The 16,635-nt window shown below is 50.8% G+C and overlaps 1 protein-coding gene across 1 annotated transcript; it reads left to right on the forward strand.

Annotated features, from left to right (window-relative positions):
- Positions 1-342: 342 nt before the first annotated feature.
- Positions 343-13,534, forward strand: LOC100525573 (keratin, type II cuticular Hb5-like). The gene is given in 10 exon segments (XM_013984607.3): positions 343-535; positions 538-764; positions 2,494-2,702; positions 4,115-4,175; positions 5,083-5,178; positions 6,370-6,534; positions 6,772-6,897; positions 8,265-8,485; positions 12,366-12,397; positions 13,383-13,534. Coding segments are annotated over 10 exon segments (1,482 nt in total).
- The last annotated feature ends 3,101 nt before the right edge of the window (positions 13,535-16,635 follow it).

The raw sequence follows: 16,635 nt of genomic DNA on the forward strand, positions 1-16,635 counted from the left end.
AGCTCAGGTCTGCTCACCGGGCTGGAGGGGAATCGGGGTCTTCTAGATGTGTCTAGGCCTGTGGGGTTGAAAAGGCAGGGGCAGGTTTATTGTGACACAGGGTCTCCCTGATACACCTATTAAAGGAGGCAAGTTCCAACTTTCCTCTGGGTCTGCCTAGCGGGAGATTCCCACGCTCGTAAATGGCCTTAATAACTCTCTTGCCTTTTATGTTGTCGGGAGGCCTGTCGTCTGCCTGATAAAAGGCAGGAGCACTCGTGGTCTTCAGCATGGGACCTGCTGTCCTTCCATCCTCCCCGCGTCCCCATCCTGGTCCCCCACACTGGCCTGCTGAGCAGAGGCATGGTGAGCCGTTCCTACCGCATCAGCTCCGGCCACGGGGTCAGGAACTTCAGCTCTTGCTCGGCCGTCATACCCAAGCCTGAGGCTCACAGCTTTGCTGGTGGCCTGGCCTTCTGCAGGGGCAGTCCAGGTGGCCCTGGCTACAGGTGTCTCGAGGGCTTCAGCAGCCAGAGCCTGTGTGCACTGGGGGCCCCACGGATGCAATGAGTTGTAAATGGCCTCTCCGCAGCGAGGGCAGCTTTGGCTACCGGGCAGAGGGCCTTGGTGGCCCCAGCCCGCCCTACATCACCACTGTGTCCATCATTGAGGGCCTCCTCACGCCCCTCAACCTGGAGATCGACCCCAAAGCGCAGTGTGTGAAGCAGGAGGAGAAAGAGCAGACCAAGTGTCTCAACAACAGGTTCGCTGCTTTCACTGACGAGGTGGGTGTCTGGGTTGTTTCCTGGGGCTGTGGCTTAGGAAACATAAGGGCCTTGGAACCCAGTGATGGACTGAGGTCCAACACTTGGAATCCTGCCCTGCTACTGATTAGCCCCGAGCACACGGACCCTGAATCAGGGTCTTGATTTTCAAATGTTGCCTAGAGACTCCAATGCAGTCCTGGATGTGAAACACCCAGTGGAACCAGAAACACTTTCTGGTGCTCAGTGTGTGTCTGTGGCCCCATCTTCTGGATCTCAGCCATCACCCAGTAAGAGATGCCTGGGCATCTCTTCTTAGGCTGGTGTCCGACCCTCTCCTAGAGGAGATGGTGCCATTCTCAGTGTGGGCAGGGGAGCCAGGACGCAGGGGAGCCAGAAGCTCCCTTCCTCTTCTATCCTGGTTGAGAGACTTTGGAGGAGGCTGAGAATTTCCAGGACTTCAAGCCCAAATGCCCTCCCTGACTCAACACTTACACAGATGAAAGATAGCGAGTTGAGGTGTTTGCGTGGTGGCTCAGCAGGTTCAGAACCCGACTAGTATCCATGCGGATGAGGAATTGCTCCCTGGTCTCCCTCCATGGGTAAAGGATCTGGTGTTGCTGCAAGCTTCGGTGTCGGTCACAGATACAGCTCGGATCTGGCGTTGCTGTGCTGTCGTGTAGGCTGGCAGCTGCAGCTCTGATTCGACCCCTAGCCTGGGAACATCTCTATGCTGCAGGTGCAGCCCTAAAAAGCAAAAAGCAAAAAAAAAAAAAAAAAAAAAAAAAAAAGACAGTGAGTTGAGAGACTTAAGGAGGAGAGCCGTGGAGGTGCCATTGAACTGTACTTCTCTGATGTTGCAAGATCGCCCGTCTATGGTCAGAGCGAGGGAGAGTCACAGGGGCTGCCTTTTTTCATCACTGCCATAAAAGTTCACAAATTTAGCAGCCTAAATTCACACAAATTTATTACCTCATGAAGCCAAAATCAAGATGTCAGCAGGGCTGCATTTTCTTCTGGAAGCCCTGGGGAAGACTTTCGGGGTCAGGCTTTGGGCAGAACTTAGGTCCCTGTGCCTGGGTGACCCGGGTCCCTGCTCCTTCGCTGGCTGGCTGCTGAAGGTTTGTCTCAGCTTCTAGGGGCCATCATGTTCCTAGACTCATGGCCTGGTCTCTATCTTCAAAGGTGATGGAGGTCGAGAGCTTCTCGTGGTTCGGATCTCTCCTCTGCCTCCTTCTCCTAAGCATCTCTTTCAGTCTTCTCCTTTCCTTGTCAGCTTTAAAAGGCCCATGTGATTTCCTTGGGGCCACCTTAATTTTTCAGGATACACTCTGATTTTCAGATCCATCTGCAAAAAAAAGGCAATAAAATGTCCTTTTTGCCATGTAATGTGACTTTTTCATAGGTTCCAGGGAGTGGGCTATGGGCATTCTCGAGGGTCCATTTTTGGGCCTACCCCATGTGGTCTGGGATATTTTCGCAGGATCAGATGTTAAGTCATTCTGTACAGCATAAATTAATCACAAATAAATTGCATGCTCTTCCTGGGAGAAGGGATGAGGTGATGTTGGTAGTTCCTTGGGGAACAATTGTGACCTGCGTTTTCTGACTTTGCCAAATAATTTGGCCTCTGGGGGAAGGTCATGGGATCTGAAGATCAGGGGCCATCCCCAAGAGCAGAGAGAGCTCTGGGGGACCTGGCCCCTCCCGGGGCTGCCCCTGAGTCTCTTTCTCCCACCCTGGGTGGCAGGTGCGCTTCCTTGAGCAGCAGAATAAGCTGCTGGAGACCAAGTGGCAGTTCTACCAGAACCGAAAATGCTGCAAGAGCAGCCTGGAGCTGCTGTTCAATGGCTACATTGAGATGCTAAGGCGGGAGGCCGAGTGCGTGGAGGCTGATAGCGGGAGGCTGGCCTCCGAGCTCAACCACGTGCAGGAGGTGCTGGAGGGCTACAGGAAGAAGTGAGTGTGGCTGGGCTGGGAGTGGTTATAGATGTGGGGTGGGTCTTGGCTGGGCTCACACAACTTTCCTGGAGGCGGAAATGGCTGAAAGTCAGGGTCATCGCAGGCTACCTAGCAGGTGGTACTGCTTTATCGGTCTGCTGTATCTTTGCTTTAGCTTCCAGCTCTTGCAGCCCTATCCTGGGAACTGGGCAAAGATTTTCAGGGAAGAAGAGCTCCCAGCGTGGGAAAGGTGGATCACACCATCCAGGGCACAACCTGACCCAGAGATGGAGAGAGAGGAACAAAGGAAGCAGGAGAATGGCGAACAGTTGGGCTGGGAGCAGTCAGTGCTAGGATGGGTGGAAAGGAGAGGTGCTGGGAGAGAGACCTTGAACATGATCTGGCCCGTGCCATTCAAGGCATCTGATGACCCTGGATAATTTTGTTGATTCTGCAGATAAGTCATCTTGTTCTGCAAGGCTCCGCAATTCAAAGGCCCATGTAAATCTCTAGTCTGGCTGTTACCTAGTTTAGATTCAGTGGGTCCCTGTGAACTTGCTCTTCTTTACCTGGTAGGTACAGACAGAGTGCAGGGTAATTTTGACATAATCTGTCCCGATAACTTTACTGGGAAGTAACTGAAATCCTGGTCTTGGGAGATCAGGCTTTACTGTCCAGATGGGTCCAGCAATGAGTTTTCTCTTCCCCTCGGGGGAGGCAAACTTGGACACAAATTCCGTTTGCCGGTGTCAAGGTCTGTCTCCCGCTCTAGGGGTGTGAGGGCCGGTGATGACAGGGCTCAGACTTTATAGCAGCCCCAGTTACCCCTGTCATTAAAAACTTGTGAAAACCGTGCTCTTGGAACTCTGATCTTCCTTGTCAGACTGGGCCAGGGCTGCTCCAAGGATAAGAGCAAGGGAACAGGCCAGACTGTTAGAGGAGGGCTGTGGAAATGCCCCCAGTGGTCTGGGCACTGTGGGCGGCTTCCATGAGTTCAAGGCCTTGGATGTTGGGGGAGGGGGGATGACCGTCATGGGGCGGGTTGGCCCTTGTGTACAATTTCAGGGTCGAAAGACCCCCCTGCCCCGGAGCATCTGTCTTTCGCTCATCCCACAAATATTTACTGAGTGCCTGATCGCACACCAGGCAATTTAATCCGAGATGCAGAGAGATTCAATGCCTCGTCTGAGGGTTTGCAGTGACATCAGCCTCCGTTTGAACCAGAAACCAGGCACCTGGACTCCGTACCCAGCATCCTTTTAGTGGGTTCTTTATGGCTGAGAAACAGAAGTCCAGAGAGGCCAAGCCTCTTCTCTGAAGACACACAGAAAGTCAAGGGCTGAACCAGGGAGCCATGAACACCTAGGGCTCCCCTGGCCAGCCCAAGGCCCTCATCCCCGGGGACCTCCACCTGTGCCCTCTCTCTGCAGGTATGAAGAAGAGGTGGCTCTCAAGGCCGCAGCTGAGAATGAGTTTGTGGTGCTGAAGAAGGTGAGTGACTCTTCCCACAAGGAGAGGAATTACATCTTGGATGCTGGATGCTCTGAGGCTGGGCATCTTGCCAAGGTCACAATAGTCTGGTTGTGGCAGCCAGGCCCTCCAGTCCCCTGGCAAAAGGAGGCTGGCCCGTGGGTCTGGCTGTTAAAGCCAGCTTGGCCCCGGTGCAGGAACCCAGACTAGGCTGATGGAGGCTTCCGAAGAAGGGACCTCATCATGCTGCTGTGTGGCTTTTTGCAAACTCCCTGATTAGCTGAAAAGGTCACTTTCAAATCATTTTCACTCTCCTGAGGACATTGCCTCCCAGATTGGGAGGTGTTGACTTGCTAGTGACTGGATGAGCTGTGGCCTCATTCAGTGCAAATACAGATGAAAACACCAGAGGGAAAATCTGCTGATGGTTTCCCTGTGGCTTCAGGATGTTGATGCTCTTTGTACATAACATGCTGACCAGATGCCTTATTTGTTAGCAACCACGAAGCAGAGAGAGGGCTGGTAGAAAATCTGCCAGGAGAGGTGTGACCTTGGCCTCAGGCAGGAGAGTCAGCTGCATGAGTGTTGGGTGGTGCCAGATCTGGGTGCCAAGGACCACCTGCTGGGGACGTGCACCCCTGGCTCTGCGGCTACCACGTGGTCGTGCTCTGTGGGCTTGGTGGCAGCAGCCTGACACCTCGGGCTGTCGTGCTAAGGCTCCTTGCTCCTGCAGGATCCCCAATTCTCGAGGAGCTAGAGAGAAGGGGTCAGGCTTCTCTCCACTTCCTATTCCATCGAGGGGTCCCACTGAGGTTTATGTGATGGGAGAGTGGGGGGCTGGGGGATGGCTTCAAGGTTCCCTACAGAGTGCAGAGGTCCAGGGGCACTGAACGTCCCTGTGCCCTGCTCTCCTGTGTGTCCCCTTCAGGACATCGACTGCGCCTACCTGCGCAAGGCTGACCTGGAGGCCAACGTGGAGGCGCTCAAGGAGGAGATGGGCTTCCTGCGGTCCCTCCATGATGAGGTGAGTGTCCCTGTCCATCTCCGGAGGAGCAGGTGGGGGAGGGACGAGGGGGGGGTTTCTTGGTTTTTCTGCCTGGTTCGAGGAAAAGTTTTACCTTCCTTATTCTTCTAGGGCCTCAACATTCTTTCCTTTTGGGACCAGAGGAGGTTCTTCTCTGGTTCAGGTCTCCTTTCAAAATGGAAATGGGTTATGCCCTTCTTTTTGGGGATCAGCATATACACGAGACCATATATGAAATATACATAACCAACAAGGACCCACTGATTGCACGGGGAACTATACTCAGTGTTTTGGAATAAGCCATAAGGGAAAAGAATCTGAAGAGAAGATAGATATGTATGTCTAACTGAATCACTTTGCTGCACACCTGAAACTAATACAACATTGTAAATGAACTATATTTCAATTAAAAAAACCCCAAAACAAACAAATGAAAAATATTCGAAAGACTGTGATTCATTGCCTGTCTACACAGCACAACGTGAAGATTTGCTATGGATATAATAATCGTATCTTATTAATTTGGGTAGTGTGAAAATGCAATTAGAAAACCCAGGACTCTGAACCTATCTGTAATCTGGTGCATTAGATTTATGCAGATAGTCACAGCTGATCTGGGTAGTTTAGGCCCCAAGTGGAGGGATCCAGTTTGTCTCTATCCCTAGAAATCTACCTCTGTGGATTCAGGCATTAGTGGAATTCCACTTTATTCCTTGCCTTGAGGTCAAGGTCCAAAATCTAGGCTTTTATTTAAAAATTTATTTTTTATGTTTTATTTTTATCTTTTATAGGGCTGCATCTGTGGCATATGGAAGCTCCCAGGCTAGGGGTCGAATCAGAGCTACAGCTGCCAGCCTACACCACAGCCACAGCCATGCCAGATCCAAGCCACGTCTGTGACCTACACCACAGCTCACAGCAATGCTGGATCCTTAACCCACTGAGTGAAGTCAGGAATGGAACCCGCCTCCTCATGGATAATAGTTGAGTTTGTTAACCACTGCGCCACGATGGGAACTCCAAAATCTAACCTTTTAGTAAAGCGGCACTTGAAAAAATGTCCTGACTTGCCAGGAGTTTTCTAACTTCTTTTCTGAAGTTTCAGCGTTGGGGCTGTTTTTTGGATTATCCGCGGAAGTGGGAGTCAGAGGGGGCTTTGGAGCGGAAGGCCCTGGTTTGTGTCCCCTACAGGAAATCTACCTTCTTCAGTCCCAAATCTCTGACACGTCGGTGGTGGTCAAGATGGACAACAGCCGGGAGCTCAGCAGGGACTCGGTCGTGGCCGACATCAAGGGTCAGTATGACAATGTCGCCAGCCGCAACCAGGCTGAGGCCAAGTCCTGGTACCAAACCAAGGTGAGCTGGAGGGTCACCTCCAGCAGGGCAGAGAGGATCCTTGGGAAGCTGGAGCTTCCCCTGGAGATGCACCCCTGCACTCAGGGGGGCTGCTGCGGAGGTCTGGGCAGAGCAGGGGCAGCAGGCGGGACTCTCCAGAGGAACAGGGAGCTGGCTCTGCGTAGCTGCATCCCAGCCCCTTCTTCGGCCACCTCGAGATCATCAGCTGTTTCCCCACGTCTGTCTCCCAACCCGAAGTGCGAGCAGTTCAAGGCCACGGTGACACAGCAGGGCGAGACCCTCTGCAGGACCAAGGAGGACATCAAGGAGCTGACCCGTGTGATCCAGAGGCTGACGGCCGAGGTGGAGAACACCAAGCAGCAGGTCAGCGCACTGCTGCTGCTGCGGGTCTGCTTTCTGCTTTCCTCCCGCCTGGAGAGGCTGCTGCTAACTTAGGAGAGGCTGCTGCTAACTTAGGAGAGGCTTATATTTTAACCATCAGCATCTGAAGGACCAACAGCGCACAGGATGTTTAGGGAGAAGATTCATCTGTCTGCCTTTGAATTCTGCTCTCATTGTCCTCCGTGTCCTTTCACTGTTTCTCTCTCCTAAATACACCTTAGACCATATGGTTTAGGGTTGTGCTTGTCTCCTGCTTTCTCTGTCCTCGCCTCTCTCTTTCTAAAAATGGAGGTATATTGATTTTCAATATTATATTAGTTTCAGGTGTATGATGCAGCGATTCAAAATTTTTATCTATTATGCTCCATGTAAAGTTATAAAATATTGGGGATGCTCACTGTGGATTTGATGTGCATTTCCATGAGAATTCGTGAGGTTGAACCTTTTTTCATATACCTGTTAGCACTTATATGTCTTCTCTGCAGAAATGTCTATTCAAGTCCTAAGCCCATTTTAAAAATTGGGTTATTATTACCATTATTATTATTATTTTGTTTTTGAGCTGCAGGAGTACCTTACACGGAAGGAACTTACAGAGGGAGGAGCTCTATTTAGTGTGTGGGGTGTTGTCATAGGCATTTCTCCCTACATGCTGACCTCAGTGGGCCAAAGAATGAGACCCTGGGCAGAGGCCTCTGAAACCCTGGGCTTGGCACTCATCAGCTGGGTAGCTCAGCGCAAGTCACAGCCTCTCTGAGACTCAATTTTTTCATCTGCATAATGGGAATAATGTTGCCTGTTCTGACAAAATCAAGAGTAATGTCAAGGTCAAATAAGATAATATTTTCCAAGGCACAGAAAGTGCCTTGGAAACACAACAGTATAAAAATAGAAGATAATATCACAAATTACCTCATATTAGCAGTAGCCCTATTCTAGCGCTGATATTTCCTCTCCCTAAAGGCTCACTATGGACTTGAGTTTTACAACAGTGGTAACGAACCCAACTAGTATCCATGAGGACTCGGTTTGATCCCTGACCCTACCCAGTGGGTTAAGGATCTGGCATTGCTCTGGCTGCGGTGTAGGCCAAGCAGCTGCAGCTCTAATTTGACCCCTAGCCTGGGAACTTTCATATGCTCTGAGTGCGGCCCTAAAAAAGAAAAAAAAGAAGAAAAAAAAAAAAAAAAGAAGGAAGCTCTAAATGGCTGTGATTTCCCTGCCAGGTTCATTTAACAATGGACCGTTTTGAATGGAGATGAACTAGGATGACCCAGGTCAGGGAGACCCATGAGAGTTCCCACGCCCACATCTTTCTTAAGCTCCTTCCCGCCCCTCCTTCCCCACAGCGCTGCAAGCTGGAGGCCAACGTGGCCGAGGCAGAGCAGCAGGGCAAGGCCGCCCTCAATGATGCCCACTGCAAGCTGGCGGACCTGGAGGCCGCCCTGCAGAAGGCCAGGCAGGACATGGCCTGCCTGGTCAAGGAGTACCAGGAGGTGCTGAACTCCAAGCTGGGCCTGCATGTGGAGATCGCTACTTACCGCAAACTCCTGGAGGGTGAGGAGACACGGTGAGAACGGGGCTCAGGGCCTCTTCTCATCCCCACTTCTGGGGAGACAAGGGCCTTGTTGACGAATCTCCAGGCAGAGAGATTTCAAACAGGGAGGTCGCTGGAGACCTAGAGAGACCAGCCGTTTCCCCATTCCCAGATAGGAAGAAGCTGAGGCTCCGGATAAGGGAAGGGCTCATCCAAGAACGGCCCTAGCCTCCTGGCTGGCGCTCCAGGGAGCTTTCCCCTCCTGCACGGGGACCTCCTGCAGCTCCTAATGCTCATTCCCAGGCAACTACTTGACCTGCTGGTTGAAAGGATGTTTTGGTGGTCACATCTCAGGGGGTTGCGAGAGCTGGAATCATTCAGAAGATTTGTGAAAGGCCATTGGATTGGGGATGCGCTGACAAGGCTTCCTACCCACCCAGAGAGTCGGGTGTCCGGGACCAGCGAGTAGAGCCTCCTTGCCCAGCTGGGAAGACCTGAATCCATCCTCTGGTGATGGGGTTCAGTGTCCCAGGGACGCTGTCATGGGCTTCTCAGGGGAGGAGGTAGAGTTGCTGAGGGGGGCAGAGGGGTCAGGAAAGGGACAGGACACTTCAGGCTGTACTGACAGTTTGAGCCAAGAAGCGATGCCAAGTGAAGTCAGCAAGGGAGGGATTTGCAGTGTGGGTTTACCTCTCGGATGGGGCCTCGGCCTCTCGCCTTGAGGTACCACCTCATTGCAGTCTTCCAGCTGGGTCCCATTGTGGGGAGCAGGCTAGCCTGGGGAGTAGAGTATAGAGGTTAAGATCATGGGCTATGATGGAGTTCTTGTCGTGGCTCAGCTGGTTAAGAACCTGACTGGTATCCATGAAGATGAGGGTTCGATCCCTGGCCTCGCTCGGTGGGTTAAGGATCTGGCATTGCCGTGAGCCATGGTGTAGGTTGCAGACATGGCTCGAATCCCATGTTGTTGTGGCTGTGGTGTAGGCTCACAATTCAACCCCTAGCCTGGGAACCTCCATATGCCACGGGTGCGGCCCTAAAAAAAAGAAAGAAAAAAAAAAAAAAAAGATCGTGGGCTGTGAGCCAGATCACCTGGGTTCAAATCCCAGCTCTAGCTCAGAGCCTCTACGGTTCAGTGTCCTAATCTATGAGACAGACAATCAAAGAACCCACCACTTCAGGCTGTTGCAAGGATTCACTGAGTTACTGGGACGTAGTAAGTGCAGAAAGGAACCGGTGATTATCAGAATGAGACTCTCTCTAGCCAGGGTGGCCATCCACGGAAAGTTTCCTTACTAACTTGGTTAGGGTTAAGAATCTGACAAGAGTGGCACCCAAGGCAGCTGGCTGTGCTGCTGGATTTGCACCACAAATCATGGTACACTTTTCTGTCCATTTCCTGAGGCCTCTGGATAAGCCACCAGCGCTGTCTTCTCCTTTGCACCCATAAACTCTTAACCCACTTGCCAGCATGCAGGGAGGCACTCGGCATCCTTTCATTACAGTAATAGTCACCAGCATGTTAATAACTCAATCATACAATGAATGATGCATTGTTCCCTATGCGTGAGGTTGGAAAAGGTGGTTTAGCATATTGTCTTTTACGTGGCATTTTTTTTTTCTTTTTAAGGCTGTATCCATAGCATATGGAAGTTCAGAGCTACAGCTGCCAGCCTACACCACAGCCACAGCACCTCGGAATTTGAGCTACATTTTCGACCTACACCATAGCCCACGGTAACACCAGATCCTTAACCTACCGAGTGAGGCCAGGGATTGAACCACCATCTTCAATGGGCCCTCCCTGTTGTCCTTTTCATGACCTTTACCTCGTGCATATGGCATGTGTAAATGGATTATGTAAGTCATGCTTGTTGCAGAAAATACAGAAAAATAAGAAAATAAAAGCAGGTGTAATCACTCAGCTTGGAGATAGCGGCTGCCAGCATTGTGACTCAACAGGTACCATAATTGGCTAGAATATTCCAGAAGGGCACCATTCTGAGGCTGTGGCAAAACCAGCTTCATGTGGCAGGAAGGTGAGCCAGAAGCATATTTCCCCTGAGAAGCTGTGGAGGGGAGAGAGGCTCTGAGTCAGGCCAAATGAGTGAGAGTAGAGTTTTGCTGGACTGGAAAAGTTTTGAAACTGGACTGGGAGTTAGCAAAATGGGGGGAGAGACGTAGAACAGAAAATACCGGTGGGTGCGAGGGAGCTGGGAGAGTTTATGGAGAGTGTAAGATCTTGGAATAAATGTCTCATCATTACGAGGTGTTTCCATAGTGTTCACAGCAAACACTAACCTTGGAATTACTGCTCGCCAGGCTTTTTATGCACAGAATTTGCAAAAGTCCTATGAGGTGGTGTTACCATCTCCGTTTTATTTTTATTTTTATTTTTTTGCCACATCTACGGCATATGGCCCATGGAAGTTCCCGGGCCAGGGACTGAATCTGAGCCGCAGCTGTGACCTATGCCACCGCTGCAGCCTAGCCCACAGCTGTGACCATGCCAGATCCTTAACCCACTGTGCCACAGTGGGAACTCCACCGTTCCCATTTTATTTATTTATTTATTTTGATAGGCAAGACATAGATTTATTAAAATAAGATGCTTGTGAGAGAATGCAAGGAGGCTTTGCCCATTCGCATTTTACAGCTGAAGAAAATGAGGCAGAGAAAAGTTAGATGACCTGCCCAAGGTCACCCAGTAGGTAGCTCAGACAGGTTTGAGCCAAGGTGGTCTGTTTCTAGGCTCTGAACCATGAGGCCTCCAGCCTCCCTTTGAATTCGTCAAGTCGGGTGCATGTCTGAGATAGCATTTATTTGTTATTTGGTCTTTGTAGAGCTGAACCCATGGCATATGGAGGTTCCCAGGCTAGGGGTCTAATCAGAGCTGTAGCTGCCAGCCTATGCCAGAGCCACAGCAATGCCAGATCCAAGCCACATCTGTGACCTATACCACAGCTCCTGGCAATGCTGGATCCTTAACCCACTGAGCAAGGCCAGGGATTGATCCCATGTCCTCATGGATACTGGTTGGGTACCTTACTGCTGAGCCACAATGGGACTCCTGAGATAGAATTTAAACCACGGGATTAAACATGGACCCATTCGGATGCTGAGCAAGCTTCTTCCTACCCAGCAGTGTCCAGTTAGGCAGCAGGAGCTCCCATCACCTATTCTTTGTCTTTGCTGGAATTTCTAGGACCCCACATCATCCCACCCAACCCACCCCTATCTTTTAGTACCCTAAGTGTCTGTGGCTGAGAAGTAAACAGGGCACACCGTGGCCTTATGGATCCTGCAGGCTAACATTGCCCTGTCCTTTGGGGATCCCAGGAGGCAGTACTAACACCGATGCCATCTGCAGATAGGCAGGCAGCTGGCCCCTGCCCCTCATCTCTCCTCCCCTCCTTCAGGATGGAGGAGAACTGCCATGCCCAGCGCTGCAGGGAAACAGGGAATCCTGGAAGAGGGACGGTGCAGTGTAACAGAACACGCAAGATGCTCACGTTGAGAAAGTGGGGGACCAGAAGGCACTCTGTTCCGCAGAACAAAGGCACCTAGGCTTTAGCCCACATGATTTTCCTTAAGGAAGGTGATGAGATTATTATTAGTGGGATTAAGGAGGGCGACAAGATTGGTGAGCAGGGACAGGCATAGGCAATAAGATTATCTTCTTAGTGGTATCATAGGAGGTATCCTTAGGACGTAGTGCAGCTGTTTCTAGAATAGCATGGTTACTACATAAGTCCTTTATCCTGTCTTGAAGGAGACTCTGTCCTTTAGAACTCTGTCCATAGATATGTGTCTTCTGCCGAGTCCAGCTGTTCCGTGGTCTCCAACAAAGAACAAGCCTGCTCCGGGAGCAGAGGAACTAGGTTCTAACCACTCACTCTCTTCTCCCCTGCAGGTTGTGTGAAGGCGTGGGCTCGATCAACATCTGTAAGTTTGTGTATGGGGGGCGGACATGATTCTTTGGGTGTCAAGGGTCTTCATGTCAGGTTGCATCTAGCTGGGGACTGAACCTCTGTCCACTGGGCACTGAGTCAGGGAGATAGGAATGGAGAGAAATGGATGGTCCGAAACATCCGGCCCCTCCATGGATCCTTCTGGAACACCTGTGAAGCCTAAAGGGGCAGATTCTGACCCCCTAACTGGTTCTTCTAAAAGCAACCCAACTCTTTCAGCTACCCAGAGTACTCCTCAAGTGGTCCAATATTTTATGAGAAAAAACCATGAGATGTATATGGTGATCAGATGGGGCCACTGAAGGCATCTCTTAAAACTCTCTCTTTAATAATTCAGTGTGTATACAGACCTGAGCCTAGAGGTCTATCTATTCCCCTCACCTTTCCAGCAACCATATTTCTAGAAGATTCCTCTACTGCGATCAATCAGTTTTTGCCTAACGATTTCAACATTTCACCATTAGTCACGTAGAATTAGGTGTCCGCCTCGCTAACCACACTCCTTCAGGAAGAAGATGGTGGTGGTTTTAGGTTTCCCTGTAGTTTTTTTTTGTTGTTGTTTTTTGTTTTTTTGCCTTTTTTTTTCTAGGGCTGCTCCGCACCATATGGAGGTTCCCAGGCTAGGGGTCCAATTGGAGCTGTAGCCACCAGCCTATGCCACAGCCACAGCAATGTGGGATCCGAGCCGTGTCTGCAACCTACACCACAGCTCACGGCAATGCCAGATCCTTAACCCACTGAGCAAGGCCAGGGGTCGAACCCGCAACCTCATGGCTCCTACTCGGATGCGTTAACCACTGAGCCATGATGGGAACTCCTAGATTTCCCTGTAGTTTAGAAAGATTTCATGTCACTGGCCCCCTCCGTGGATGAAGAGAGTTAAGTCACTGGTTCTAAAAAGAATTCTGGGTCGCATGATCTGGAATGAAAGAGTATTCTGACCTGGCATCTCCTTACAGGTGTAAGCCACTCCCAGGGTGGCGTGGTCTACGGGGGTCCCGGTTCCACGGTCCCTCGTGGCCTGGGCAGCATGTCCATCAGCAGTGGTGCCCTCTGTTCCTCCTCTGTAGTGGGGGCCTGTTCCAGTGCAGCATCTGTGCAGTTTGCATAGTGGTGGGTGGGACTCTGGATGGATGGGGTCTCCCGGGGGGTGAGGGTGGAAAGTGGGGAATGGGGAAAACTTGGGTCGCTTAGGCCCAAATGTCAGCTTAGTGATGGTCCCTTACTGGGAACTAACTCTCCAGTGTCCTCATTGGGGTTCTGATTTACTCTTTGAGACCAAACCCTGGGTTTGGCATTCCTGCCAGCTCCACTGGGCTGCCCCTCCCTGTGGTCCGGGAAGGGATGTGAAGGCTTTTTGAAGCAAATTGCATAGTCATTTTCTTCCCCAACTAACATCAGGTCAGCAGACATTTACTGAGTGCTGATTGCACACCAGGCCCTCAGGTCAGGGACCCGGGTAGGGGATGGCAGTGTGTGGGTTCACCCCTGTGCTTTGCCCTTGGACGAGGGGCCGTGCATGTTCCCTTAACACTGAGCGGACAGCAGGGGAAGTGGAGCTGGGGCTCTGGGGGGCCTCTCCTTTGATCTGAGAGATTGTATGTTTCCAGAGCATCCCCAGATGCTCTATGTCAGGAGATGACATATCCCCAGATGCTCTCTGCTCATTTCCAGATGCCTGTGTCAGGATGGAAAGACTGAGGCTAATCTACACACGTTTCTTTTATGGGTGGTTTGGAATTGTATTGTGTTTCAGTGATTCCTGCGTGGCTTCTTTTCTCTTTTGGAGTGCGTGATTAAAAGCCCATGGCAAAAGTTTTCTCCTAGTAACCAAGTCCATGCCTGTGCCCTTCATTTTTCTCCCCAAATGTTGCTGTGCTTCTCCAAGTGTGGTCCGTGGACTACCACCAATGTCGAGATTCCCCAGGGGGGTGGTGGAGGGACTTGTTAAATAGGCAGATGCAGAGCTTTATCCAGAACTACTAAATCAAGAATTCCCGGAGTTCCTGTTGTGGCTCAGCAGGTTAAGAACCCAACATAGTGTCCGTGAGGATGTGGTTCGATCCCTGGCTTCACTCAGTGTGTTAAGGATCCAGCGTTGCTGCAAAATTGCATCTATAGATTGCAGACCAGGTTCAGATCTGGTGTTGGTGTGGCTGTGGCGTAGGACCTAGGTGGACCCCTGGCCCAGGAACTTCCATAAGCCAAGGTGTGGTTGTAACAAGAAAAAAAATAAAGGAATTCTGGGGATGAGCCCAGGAATCTGAGTTTAAACAAACTCCCAGGTGATTCCTTTAAGAACTAAAAATTGAGTCACTGGTTTGTGTGGGCGGGTCAGCTAATTCTGGCGGATTCTCACAGGATCAGATTCATCTTTTTTGCATTTCTCCTTGGACATTGTCAACAGGTCAGAGCCAGTCTGGGTCACTCCCACTGGGTGGAATGGGGACGAAGACAGGAAAGAGGAGAGGGGAATCTGTGTTCACAAGCCTCTGTTAAGTGTCTGGCACATCATAAAAGTATTTCATTCATGGCTCATGGCAATAGTACTATCTTCATTTTACAGATAAGGAAATTAAGGCCCAGAGAAGTTAAGTAACTTTATCAAGGTCACACAGCTATTCCAAGGTTTAAACTGGAGTCTAGGGAATGTCACCCTTCATATACTTGCCATTGCCTTGTCTCAGTTGTTCCTTGGGAATAAAATCCTGGCTCCTCAGAATGCTCCTGGATGAGGGGTTCTAACTGATCCTCCCTTACTGATTCTTCAGAGACAAGGGATGGGAGGTGACATAAAGGAACCTCCTGGAAGCATTTGTAGAAACATCTCCCCACAGCCTCTGCTCTCAGAACCTTGAACAGACCTTATTATGGGGCGGTTTACACATGCCCCTTATGTGAGAATCCAGAATTAAAACTCAGATTTCTGCCCTGATGGCCTGGACAGGGACAACTCAGTGGGGAACTCTGTCTCCAGCCTATTCCTGGACTGACAGGCCCCAAGAAGTCCCACCCACCAGGGAAGTTCGTTCAGAGTCCCCTCTGATGCAAGGGGGCGCCTCGATGTGATGAGATGGAGAGAGGAGTTTCTGGTGGGCAGCCTTCTTTCACTTGTTTTCAGGAAGACCTCTTATTTCTTCTACCTTATTTGGGATTGAAAAAAAAGGATCGTGAAAAAGACCTGACTGGGTAGAAGATAATTTTGCCACAAGCATACACATCTGATCTCAAGACATAGCAAAACCTTGGCGTGGGTCTCCCTGGCACTGCCATCCCTCGGATGCTTTCAGAAGCTGTCCTCGGAGTTCCCGTCGTGGCGCAGTGGTTAACGAATCCGACTAGGAACCATGAGGTTGCGGGTTTGATCCCTGCCCTTGCTCAGTGGGTCAAGGTTCTGGCGTTGCCGTGAGCTGTGGTGTAGGTCGCAGATGCGGCTCAAGACATAGCAAAGATCCTGCGTTGCTGTGGCTCTGGCGTAGGCTGGCAGCTACAGCTCCGATTCGACCCCTAGCCCGGGAACCTCCATATGCCGCCGGAGCGGCCCAAGAAATGGCAAAAAGACAAAAAAAAAAAAAAAAAAAAAAGGTATCAGAGAAGCTGTCCTCAAGAGGCACCTCGGTCCCCTGGGACCCTGGGAGGACCTAGATCTTTTTTAGTGTGGTTCCCCCCTAGTCTCAGCCTCCTCGGCTTAGAGGGTCCTGCAGGGGCTGCGTCCTGGGCACAGCACAGTCTGGATCCCACCACAGTCCAGCAGGGGAGAGAAGCAGGTTCAAAGGGCCACCAGGTCTGCTCTATGGAGCAAAAGGAGTTGTACCAGGCACCTGGTGCCCCAGGGTAGGGCTGGGGAGGGGGCAGTGGTAGAAATGGGGGAGGGTCTACCTTTTGTTCCGACGACGGTGATGCTGGAGGATGTGGATATGCATAGTTGTGCTTCTGGTGGTTCCTTTTTTTTTTTTTTTTTGAACGAGAAAGGTTTATTGCAAGACCATGCAAAGAAACAAGTGGCCCTTGATCCCCCCCATCCCTAAACTCCCTGAAGTGTTTCAACAAAGCATTTTTATTTTTATTATTATTTTTTTATTTTTATTTTTTTTGCAACAAAGCATTTTTAAATGCCAGGTGAGGGTGAGGTGTCATCCTCTGAGGGCCGCCTCTGGCCACTCCTTTCCCTTGCTACTCCCTTCTTCCCTTCATGGTCCCCTAGCACCAAGG

The sequence above is a fragment of the Sus scrofa genome, chromosome 5 (assembly GCF_054392235.1).
Source record: "Sus scrofa isolate SSC_HxYL_T2T_F1_AM1 chromosome 5, Sscrofa_HxYL_maternal_Yorkshire_Landrace_v2.0, whole genome shotgun sequence".
NCBI lineage: Eukaryota > Metazoa > Chordata > Mammalia > Artiodactyla > Suidae > Sus > Sus scrofa.